The sequence below is a fragment of the Halichondria panicea genome, chromosome 7 (genome assembly GCF_963675165.1).
Source record: "Halichondria panicea chromosome 7, odHalPani1.1, whole genome shotgun sequence".
Lineage (NCBI taxonomy): Eukaryota > Metazoa > Porifera > Demospongiae > Suberitida > Halichondriidae > Halichondria > Halichondria panicea.
In genome coordinates, this window is record NC_087383.1 from 4,321,099 (window position 1) to 4,333,493 (window position 12,395).

Genomic DNA, 12,395 nt, shown 5'->3' on the forward strand with positions numbered 1-12,395 from the left:
CCTCAGTGTACAACTGCTAATGCAGTGGTTGAAAATATACTAAATAATTATAGGCTATTGTAACAGTGCACCCAGTGACTGAGTACTGTAGAATGCAAAAATAGGTGAGTAGTGTACTTAAATGTATATCTCAAGATTGGAACATTTTTAATTAAGACATTAATTGTGCTGATAGATCTACCATTGTGCAGGTGAAATAAAACATTATTCAAAAATATTTCCCCAAAAGTTGTTGGAGTGGGAAATCATTTTAGGTGAAAAAATGGGGGTGATTGTAAAAAAATGCATGTAACCTCAATTATCTACGAAACTAAATTATTTCTGGGCAAGTTTTTCCTCAAAAGTTACACAATTAATTTTATTCGGGCTTACTCAGTGTAATGAACTGAATATAGCCATAAGATTTTCTTCAAATCTATCCCTAACCGAAATGGCACTAAAAACTAAGCACTGCGGAGGATGTGTAGATATTTAAGCAACATCGAACCTTTAATTCTCATAAGATAGCCAAACTATCTATATAGATGTTGTGACAAAGTTCCAAACCTTAACCCGAAACCGTTGGCCTTTTCTCTCCCTAACCGATTACCCACTATATAACAACTGTTTACTGTCTTATTAATCACCACAAACCCACCACCTTATGTTGTCATGGAAATATTTTTGGATATGCTGTAGCTTATTCATTCACTTACACAATGGTATCAGCACATTTTCTTACCAATCTTGTGGCATTCTACTCTCTTGCATTTAATAATTAAATACAGTGGAACATCCGAATAACGGACAAGTATACCAGCAAGAGGTTATGTACGTCCGCTATTTATAGAGGTTTCCTTTATTGGGAGGTCATACCATAATTAAAGGTTACATTACCCCGAATGTGTTTAAAAGTTTTCTTGGGATTTACTATAATTATATTATTTAGCAATAGTTAATTTGCTGAGCGATCTAAAAATTTTGATAATTTTCATAAAGAGAGACTGGTACATGCACAGCTTGATTGTAGATAGATCTAAAAATTGTGATCATTTTCCTGTTCACAAAATTTAATATTTTGTCCGCAAATGTGGCAGAGTACAGCTCTATTCTCAGTCACAATAATTATGTACTAGGCTTGATGTTGCTGCCAGTGGCCTCTGGGGAAGCAGACGTGCCGAGAGAACCCTGATGGTGTCAGAGTCTTCAACCCTTTTGCTCCCTCAAATCGCAAGGGGGTAAGAAAAGTGGAGCATGCTACTTTTGTTCCTATATTGTGATGTCTGCTACTAGCGGCCTTACAAAACAAGCTACAAACCTCTACAAACGACTGGCCTCCCTGCTCGCAGACAAATGGGACCAACCCTACAGCACCATGCACCGTACCCTGCACTGGCTGAGATGTTCCCTATGCTTTAGCTTGCTCAGGTCTGCCGTTCAGTGCATACGTGGCGCACAATCATCAAGGGGCCACGCAATGAAGCTATATCACCAGACTGTCCAGTGGACCTGGTTATAGCCAAGGCCAGCTTGCAGCAGAACTAACTGTATACCTCATGTATACACGTACACACTATTTACAGGGGCGTAGGCAGGAATTTGAGGAAGGGGGGGTTGAACTGCGAAAATTTTCATCGACCGGAAACCACACATCCTAATTAATGACTCATTTCCGGGAATAGTTGTTGTACCAAGGAGTGTCTGGTTGTGTACTTGTAATGATTACAATTTTGTTGTACTTGTTATGCCTTGTTATGCCTCGAGGCGTAGCCGCACGAGGGATACGGTAAAACTGACTGTGTGTGTGTAGATGGGCGTGGTCCGCCTCCAAAAAGGGAGACGGGTTGTAGGCCTATCTATAGCATTCGTTCTTGCTGCAGAAAAACTAGCCTCGACCCCAGGCCGATCCGTCTCCAATTGAACACTAGGTCGTGTTCAAGCTGGCGCTGTGCTAATCATAATTTGCTTTCGCTCAAAAGTATAGAAGAGGAAGTATAGAAGAGGAAAAGTGTATAAAATAATCTGTCTAAAACTGACTTATAATATAATAATTATATATAATAATAATTATGGTTTCTCAACACATTATAATGAAGTGCAATTATGGGTTATGATTTAACAAAAGAGTGAGTTGAAGGCTAAACTGAACTTGTCAGTTAGCCGTAAGTAATACATTAAACAATAATAATAATTATGGACATACACGATTCCAAAAAAAAATTAATGATGATACCAGATGAATATAAGAATTGACAGTGATTAAGTGGGCCTGAATGATGATGGCATGGCTGAACATTTATTACAAGGGCAAGAAAAATGGTAGGTGCAAGGATTGTCAGATGTAAAGTGAAATGAGACCAGAGAAATTTAAATATGACGTGTTTTATACATTTTGATGATAGAGTTAAGTCAATAGGAGGTAGCTTCTTCCATAGTTTTGGTAAGCGGTTAAAATATAAGTGACTTTGTAGGTGTGAGGAAGAGAGGACGTGCTTTAAAGTTAACTTACTGGACGAACGGGTATTGGTATTATCTTGAAAATTTATATAACTACGAATGTTGAATCGCACAGAGGTTTTTTTGCGAATTAACTAGAAACATGATGTCTGCCATTTCAAGATAATACATTAAAGGCATTATTTCAAGCTTTATCAGGCGATTTCTGTATTCAATAATAAACTTGGTTTCCCTTCTCTGTACTATTTCTAGTTTGCGGATGTCTTTGATCAGAGCAGGTCGCCATATCTGAGAACAATACGATAATTGTGATCAACAAGGGAAATAAATAATTTCTTTTTCACTGAAACTGTTGAGGTTGATGAAAATGTACGCTTTAGCAAACTCAAGATACGGTATGCCGCTGAGCACATGTGCTCATAGTGATTTGTCCAGTTAAGGTTAATTGTTGTGAAGAATTAGTCCTAGGTCTTTAAGGGTAGTTTTATGAAATAGTCTGGTCGCCTAGCTTGAAGTTAAAGTCTAAAACGAAGTGATTAGCACGATGGAACTGCATTAAAATACACTTAGAGGCATTGAAATGTAAACTCCATTTAGTACTCCAATCTGAGAGGCTTGTTAAATTGGCTTGTAGATCACAGTCGGAAGTAGATGAGATTGAATGAGAGCATTTTGTGTCATCAGCAAACAGATATACTTTACCGTTGGGTACACACTGAGGAAGGTCATTGATAAACTAAAAACAGAAGAGGGCCAAGTATGCTACCTTGAGGAACACCTGATGAAACAGGTACAACTGAAGACTGGGAGCCGTTGATAATTGCTGACGATTAGATAAGTATGTTTTAAACCATTTTAGGAGGCTTCCTGAAATTCCAATGCTTTTCAGTTTGTGTAATAGTTCGGTATGGGGAACTTTATCGAATGCTTTTCGGAAGTCCAGATAAACAGTGCATGTCTATTTGCTCATTGCAGGTGAGGGAATTGATAACATTATCTAGAAATGTAAGCAGTTGTTGGAGACAGGAGTGATTCTATTGAGCTGTTGAGATCGTGCTCCCCACAAGTGGAAAAATCTTGTCATACATTAAGCGCTCCAGAACTTTTGAGATACAGCATAGCAGTGAGATGGGTCTGAAATTTGTGACTGAGCTTAATTTTGTCACCTGATTTATAAATAGGCACGATGCAGTGGACTTTCCATTCAAATTGAATTTTGCAATACCATAGTGACATAGTGAAGAGGTGATGGATAACTACATACAGAGCAGGTGCGCAGGATCAAAGTATTTTTGGTCCAATTCCATCAATACCTTGAGCTTTAGTTGGATTAAGAGAAGTTAACAAAGTAAATCAGTAATATTAAGTACACCAAGAGTGTCTATAGGTTTACTGTCAGCTGGAGATTGATTATCATCAGATTTAGAGTAGACGGATTCAAATACGTTAAATAGAGATGCTTTATCGACATCAGAGAAAGCAGATTGACTATGACACACAAACACACTACCGTATACCTCGCTTGCGCATGCGCACCCAATGATCTCGAGAGGAGTCTATTTGCCCTCCCTGCTCGCCTAGGAGGTTTAAATATAGGAAACCCTGCGTCGTTGGCAGATGAACAATACACATCATCACAACAGGTGACAAAACCTCTCGTTGACTTATTAGCTTCGCAAAACAAAAGTTACCCCTATGAAGTCCTCGTGCACCAAATCAACACGAAAAACAAAATAAAAGAAACAAGAAGAAGTACAGGACTGCAAGTGACTAATGAGATACGAGAGTCTCTCACACCACCAATGCAATTAGCAACAGACCTTGCAAGAGAAAAAGGTGCCTCCAGCTGGCTCACTGCTTTACCGCTAGAAGAGCACGGATTCGCACTCCACAAAACAGCATTCCGTGATGCCATTGCCCTTCGGTATATGGATGGCCCCCATCGCAGATCCCCACAAACTGTGTGTGTGGCCATTCTTTTTCAGTGCAACATGCCCTCTCCTGCCCCAGAGGATCATTCCCCTCAATTAGACACAATGAGCTGAGAGATATCACAGCATCGCTTTGAAAAGAAACTTGCCATGGAGTGGCCACTGAACCATCTCTAAAACCCATCACAAGCGAAACATTCAACAGAACCACCGCAAATCGACAGAACGGTGCCCGTCTTGATGTAGTGGCTAATTGTTTTTGGGGAAGTTCTTTCGAGAGAGCGTTCTTTGACAGCATCTTATCGCCACCATGAGAACCAAAAGAGGCACTATGAACAACGTATAAGAGAAGTGGAGCACTCCTCTTTTATCCCCGGTCTTCGCTACCACAGGTGGCCTTGGCCCAGCAGCTGGAGCCTTCTACAAACGCCTGGCCAGCGTGCTCTCGGACAAATGGAAGCAACCATACAGCACCACCATTGGCTGGCTAAGATGTAGACTATCTTTCTCTCTACTCAGATCCTCCATCTGATCATGTGTCTGAGAGGCGCCAGATCTTCGAAGTCATCCTTCAACGGCCATCTAGCTGCTTCCGTGGACCTCACCATTGCGGACTCCAACCTCTCTGTCTAAACTCTGAATAATTATAGCTTCACATTACCCTGCCGTATCTATATCTCAGCCTCAGTCACACATTACATGTTTAAAAAAACAAATTTTTTTCTTTTGTTAATTGAAGCCTGGATTGTCCGCTGGCTTTTGCGTTTATTACACACACTTGATAAGCCCACGTGATCCCGTTTCCAATCCCTCTATCTCAATCTCTACACTATTTATGCCCAGAGGAGGTAAGCCAAGGTCAACAGGGTCACTTTTAATAATCATCTTGTCCTGGGTTCGTGACCTTTGCTTGGATTATAGCAGCTACCGTTTCTGTTGGTTTATTTGCCTGCTTGGAAAGTTTGCTATACCTAGTTCTATCCAGTGCAGCAAACCAGTACATCAAAATTTATATAATACCCTAGCTACAGGAGGCTAATTTTCCATATCTTGTGGTTTCGAAAAATGCAACCAATGGTCAAAGGTTACAATTAAATCTTCTCTCAAGCTGTTTCGTCTGGGGCGCGATAGCTCAACTGATTTCTGCTATGATTATGAAGAGGATGAAGCTAGTGGTGGTGTATAAACCCAGGGGCGCGAGGGTAAACTCAATTTACATGTAAAACATAAGCCCACGTGATGGATCGTTCTCTGCATGGCCTCTCAAATTTCAGAACCAGGCTCCTAGTTAGCCTCGATCCCAGGCCGAGTTATAAAAGCAAAAACTCAGCCTGGGATCGAGGCTAGCTCCTAGTGGGCTGTGACAGGCTGGAGCTGGATGCGTCCAGGTTTAGATATCGCAACAGAGGAAATATCTCTCCCGGGGATGCATCGTGTAAACTATGCAACACTGAAGAAGAATCACCTTCACACTTTTTAGTAAGTTGTCCTGCTCTCTCAGCGCGCAGACATGCTCTCCTGCAGGATGCCCCAATCTGCGTCAGTGTTCACCTCCCCCACGACCCAAGGGTACTACATGACACCCTCTACAATCTCCTGCAAGGCCTTGTCTGGCTGAAAGCTTCCCACGCGCTGGAGTGGCTCTTGTTCTTCATCAAAAATCTAAGGCAAACCCGCGCTGACCTCCTTCTCACACGCACATTGGTTTAAAGCTCCACCCTCTTGCTGTGTTTTATAATACCCATTGTCAGAGGAGGCTGGAACTAGTGATTTCGCAGGAAATTCAAACTACACTGCATGCAATAGCTTTGCTCACTAGCTTATTCTACAGTCTTTTCTGATCAAAATGATATATGACAAGTAGCGATTGGTTCAACTGTTGCAGAGTTAGAGCTTGATTAGCACACTATAAGTGTTGTAAAATTTCTCCACAATTTCCTTAAATTAGAACACAGGAAATGGCACAAACCGCACATTCCAATTGAATTCCAACTGTAGGCTTTAGTTAAAGACATATTTCTAAGGTTGTATTGAGTTTTATAACATCAAATTTGACACACATAGAGAATAAAGACAGGAGAATCAGATTATATCATAAGAATGACAAAAGACACAGAAATATAGATTATAAAAATGACAAAAGAAACAGAATAAAAAATGACAATAGACATGACTATGCATTATAAAATCTTTAAGTCACCACAAAGTAAATCATCTAGCAGAGGAAAAGAGAATGTTTCTTCTTCATTGTCGTATGCTACTTTAAATTGCTTAGACACAGCATCATAGGAAATCACAGTTCCACTGTACCAAACATCAGTGCCATCAACGGTGAACAGATGTTTGACTCGCCTATACAAAAGTAGTTCGGGGTCTCTCACAAGATCACTGTGTTCAGGTACTCTTGACTGTGCATGTGTTGGTACGGGAAGAAGCAACTTAGACAGGTTGCTACACAGTTCTTGAACTGTCAAGGGCCGACGATCATGAGAAAATTGGAACAGGTGCTTTTCATTTTGCTGACTGAGCACTTTCCGGCGAAAGTTGATCTGGGCTTTCACACCTTCTAATTTTGATTTCTTTGTCTTCATCTTACTCAACTGTAGCTGTACCTCACTACTGCTGGTCCAAAGGCCATAAGTTTGTATCTTTAGAGTTAGCTCTTCCTTGTCCTTTAGCTCCTTCTCATGTTTCTTTGACAGCTCACGTTCTCTTTGCAGAAGCAATTCCAACCTTTTTGCTTTGATTTCGTCAGTCCGTTTCCGAAAATTTTGTTTGTGGACTTTGGAGAGTTTACGAGCAGCATTCAGAAGTCTCTCTTTTTCTTCCTCACTCTTCTGTCTGAGCCAAGCAGATGTCTTGTTCTGGGAGAATAAGATCATAGACTCCAGTGCAATGTAAGTAGCGTTTGGTTTTTGACCCATGAACCTGTCGAGAAGGGCAAAATCCCGCTCTGGCATTACATTACTCAAAGGTACTGATGATGTCTGTGCCACAATGACAGGATCTGATACAGCATGGAATTCACCTCCAGGTAAGTGGTCAGGCATTAGTCGTTCCATTGTTAGGGCAAAGCTCTTAAATAACAATTGAAGCAACTCCTGAACTAGTGCATCATTCTCTGTCTCAGCGTACAATGCATCCATCACTTCGTCCTGAAACGATGTGGTCTCTGGGAACAAAATGGCTTCGTTGTCTAAAACACACTGAGCGTCGTCACTCCACTTTTGCATCCTGTCTCTCATCTTGGTATAGACTTCACCCATTTTCAGGATTGACAATGTAGAGGTCTGCAAGTAGCGCCAAAAAGGACCACTAACCAACTTGTCAATTATTCCCAAAGCTTTGCACCCTGCGATATGAAGTGGTGACTTGAGGTCTTTCAGAACAGCTTGCAGGAGTAGGTTGAGATTTGCCCCATGGTATTTCAACAAGTATTCTGTCATGTGTGACTTCAAGAAGAACACTCCTGCAGCATCATAGAATAGAATGTTAAACCTATTGCCAATAAAGGAAGCTAGTGGTAGCCTTGCTATTCCATTCTGTCGTAAGAAGGTTCTGAAATGAGTGGAGCAACCAGACTGTTCAGACCCGCGGTGGTGGAATGCTTTGCATGCTGTCCGTATGAGCCTTTGTGTTCCTGAGCTCCTCGAATTTGGGGTGCTTTCTTCCTCACTGTTTGCAGCCTCCCATACCTTTAGTGTCTCTTCTGCTGAGTCTGCTAAGGCGATCAGAAAATGTAACCCACAAAAAAAGTTATTCATCCGGGTAAGTTGTTCTTGTTCCCCACTAGTCATATCGTCCCAATTGTCCACAATGTCAGGTAGGATACTAGCTCGGTAATCAGATAACAGAGTAGAGAAGAGCTTTTCGGCAGCATGTCGATCAGACATGGTGTTCTACTATCTTTGATGACACGCTCGACTGCCCAATTTCCTGTCTCACAACATCTAAGTCATCAAGAATCTCTCGGAAAGTATCCAATGTTGTCTGTGCTGACCCTGAAAACACGTGTCGCAGCCCTAGAGTGTATGTTTCTTCTGAAGTGGCCAGATCAAATGTGGAAAAATGGTGGCCATGCTTGGTCGTACCATCAGTTTGTAGTGTGTAGTGCTCACCATCTTCAGAGCCCAGTTGTTCACCTAGTTGTGCTTGAGCGACTGTCAAGCACTCGAGCATCATCTGGCAGACTGCAGTTCTTTTGGGTAGACGGTCAGCTTTCTTGTGCACTAGATTTGTCAGTACACTCTCAATCACTGACCGGACATTGTTGACACCAACATTAAGCGAAAGCAATTCATAACAACAAGCACGGACATCATTGGTGTATTTCCCCCCTTCGAATGTGACAATATTGTCTGACATCACTTCATCAACTTTGTCCTTTAGTTCAGCATTGTCATATTCAAGCTTCCTGACTTCTTCTACAAGTAGATTCTGTTTCTGTCCGTACTCTCGTTCTAGTTCATCCAGTTCCTCACAGTTTTCACCTCCACTGATTTCTGAGAACTTTGATTTCCAATAGGAAGCCCGGTGTCTCAGTCGATCAACCTTTGCCTTGAGTGAAGTCACTTGTTTGGCACTCTTAGTGGCCTGTTTCTGGAGCATGTCTATAGCTTTCTTGTCTTTCTTGAGTTCTTGGGCCTGATCCTTAATAGTATCATCTCTCCTTTTAGTTCGCTTTTGTCCATTCCTTCGAGCAGCGTACATTTTCTGTCTTGATTGTTTTACAACATTCTTCATTTCTGCACATGATGAGCAACTACTGCCCTCACCACCAGTATCAGTGGAAACAACTTTGCCTTGTGAAACAAAGACCCGAGGTAAGGAGTATAAGTGAGCCTTAAACTCAGCAATCATGGTGACCTTGTCACTGGAGGATGGCATTTTCTTTAGGTTCATAAACTTTGCAGACAAGCGAAGCACACTTTGCCGAATCGATTTGATGGTAGGAAATTCTTCTTGCTCGCGTTTGGCTGAAAACAAGGATGACATCCAACACCACAGCACATAGAAAGTGCAGGGCGAATTTCTGTTCATGAAGTTATACAGCTCCAAAACAAACTGGTTTGTTATATGTGATGCAGGCACATTGAGAGCTTCAATATCTGATCCTTGGTCAGAATCATCTGCTACTGCCAAGAGACGCTCAGACGTTAGCCCCACAGACGTCAGGGTGGGGTACAGATCCTTGAAATCAGACATTGGTGCCTATATAAACAAATAGTCACATGTAAACAGACCTTTAATTGTGTAGCTGTATATACAGTGTACATTCCCAGAATGACTTAAGCATAACAGGCTATGTGTATACATGTACCTAATGATGGTTTAACTATGTACAATTTTGCACACAGAATAAATCCAGTGTCATATAAAAACCTAGTGAAAACATTCACCAAGGGGAAAAAATCAAGCTTACCTTGTTGATCAGCACCCTTGATAATTTAAACAACACTTGAGTCGTCTATATACAGTCTTGTGCCACAGGTACAGACCTTAGACATCGGACATTAGTGCCTATATAACAAATAGTCACTATGTAAACAGAACTTTTATTGTCTAGCGTCAAACATGTACACTCCCAGAATGACATAAGCATAACACTGTCAGGCTACATGTATGTTTAACTACATGCATGTAAAAAGAATGAGTACCAAAATTTACCAGAATATCTCCAGTATCATATACCCACCGAGGGAAAAAAATCAAGTTTACCTCGTTAATCAGCACCTTTGATAAGCTCAGAAAGCGTTTTGAGGTATTTAAACTACACTTGAGTCTTCTACAGTTATGTGGGACGGGTGCAGATCCTTGATATCGGAAATTAGAACCTATCTAAACAAATAGTCACTATGTAAACAGACCTTTTATTGTCTAGCGTCAAATATGTACACTCCCAGAATGATTTAGGCATGCCAGGCTATGTATCTAATGATGGTTTAATTATGTATATGTGTTTCTTTCAGAAAGATAGAGTACCATTCTTTTGCATTCAGAATATCTCCACAGTTTCATATAAACATCAGGTAAAAGCGTTCACTAAGGGAAGAAACAAAGCTTACCTCGTTAATCAGCACCTTTGATAACCCCAGAAAGCGTTTTGAGGTCCTTCAACAACACTTTAAGTCCTCTACAACTTTGTGCCACGAACTGTGTTCTAATTATGCGGATAAAAATATTTCGAAAAAATTTCACTTCCGGAATGCACTTGACCTTAGCTAATTAAGGTCACTGATTGGATTTATCCAAACTTATCTTGCAGACTACTTCAAGCCTAGTTTTTAGTGTCTATCAGTTTAAATCGTTATTTTTCAGGGGGGGTCAAATTTTATTTTCGCCAATTTTGCTCAGAAGCAGAGATACAATCAAAAGTCTTGCTCTTGTACTAGCCTCGATATCATGAGCGGCTTATTCTCGAGGTCACTGTGTAGCTGGCTTTGAGACATGTATCTCTGCTTCTGAGCAAAATTGGCAAAAATAAAATTTGACCCCCCCCTGAAAAATAACGTTTTAAACTGATAGACACTAAAAACTAGGCTTGAAGTAGTCTGCAAGAGAAGTTTGGATAAATCCAATTAGTGACCTTAATTAGCTAAGGTCAAGTGGTTCCAGCCTCCTCTGACCCATTGTCCAGAGGAGGCGCGAAGCACTTAACCTTTGCTAATCAGGTCTCTAATTGCCGTTGTGTTAATTGCAGGCCATGCAGTCTCATGAATTAGCCGCCCTTCCTACCTGAGGGGGGAGAGACCTTGAGAAGGGCGGCTGATTCAAGAGCCTAACCATGGGTACACAGGAGTGAACTGCTATAAAGATCTCTCTTACTTGCACTGAGGAGATATCAAACATTCAAGAGCTTCCACAACTGAAGATGTGAGATGTGGAATGCTTCTTCAGAGATATGGTGGGCACATTTTACACTTCACACCGTCAAGTAAATTGGAGGAAAGTTCTCCCAAACGAATGGATCCCTCGTTGCCATCAATTATTACTGTTTTATCAAAATAATGCCTTCATTTGATGTACGTGTGAATATATACTACAATGTGCCAGTTGATCATCCTCCCTCACAAGTTACTGCAATATAACTGACCACAACTATTTATAAATTGGACATTGATAATCATGAGCATTATATTCATGGCTAACAGCTATTAATACGTGTATAATTATGATGCATGTTATTGCTGCACTTGGTCGAATTTCAATAGAAATGTATATACAACAAAAAATGACATGAGCGGGTGAATAGAACATGATTGTTCATATAGTCGTGCGAGTGTTATACAATTAAATTAATGCAGTTATTGGAAATCGATCAACGCAAAATTAGGTTAGGCGACAACAGTACTTAATGTGTACTTCAACATTAATTTGATGGTCATACACCTTTCGTTGTTATGTTAGCAAAAAAAACCCTGGGCCCATACGGTATATACCAGTCACTGACATATTTGACCCACTTGAATGTTACAACAGTAATGTCATTCCTTATGAGGGCATCGTACACAGCATCCCGTGCTTCCTTCACTACGTATCCAAAGGAACTGTCTACAACGCAATTGCATTTGGAGTCACAGGATTGTCAGGTTCAACATGTACTTCTATATATAGGTACAGGGACACCTTCGTCAATAAGTACACTTGCTTTTCAGAGTACTTCTGGATATAGTTTTTCCTTAATACATCCGATCACCTTGAAAGGTATGGTGTGTGACTGTTTCAGACTCTGCGTCTGAATAGTCCGGGGTTCCGTTGGCCGAAAACAAACAGCAATTCCCCTCACTATTATTACCGTCTTGTCTTGTGGATGTAGCACCTGCCACTTCCAAATAACAAACACCTTGCCGTCTTTAATTCTCAATCCATCGACATTGACCACATTGGCAATCTCAGGTGTGAATACTAATGAGGAAGAATGCTCGAGCTCATCAAAATCTTCATTTCTTGTCGTATCTTGAACTGGTTTGGCAACAACAAGATCATTTTGGAGTTGAATGAGCGTCACATGCACATTAACTGTGTGAA

General features: G+C 40.9%; 1 protein-coding gene across 1 annotated transcript; it reads right to left on the bottom strand.

The window, feature by feature from the left end:
• Positions 1–6,428: 6,428 nt before the first annotated feature.
• On the bottom strand, positions 6,429–10,565 carry LOC135338013 (uncharacterized). The gene is made up of 3 exons (XM_064534019.1): positions 10,433–10,565; positions 9,790–9,887; positions 6,429–9,578 (listed from the first exon to the last, which is right to left on the bottom strand). Exon 3 carries the CDS (start codon positions 9,570–9,572, stop codon positions 8,253–8,255), a length of 1,320 nt encoding a protein of 439 aa, XP_064390089.1. The 5' UTR covers positions 9,573–9,578; positions 9,790–9,887; positions 10,433–10,565; the 3' UTR covers positions 6,429–8,252.
• Positions 10,566–12,395: the final 1,830 nt, after the last annotated feature.

Excerpts from the sequence above, each read along its gene's own strand:
- LOC135338013 (XM_064534019.1), bottom strand. The coding sequence starts at position 9,572 with ATGTCTGATTTCAAGGATCTGTACCCCACCCTGACGTCTGTGGGGCTA.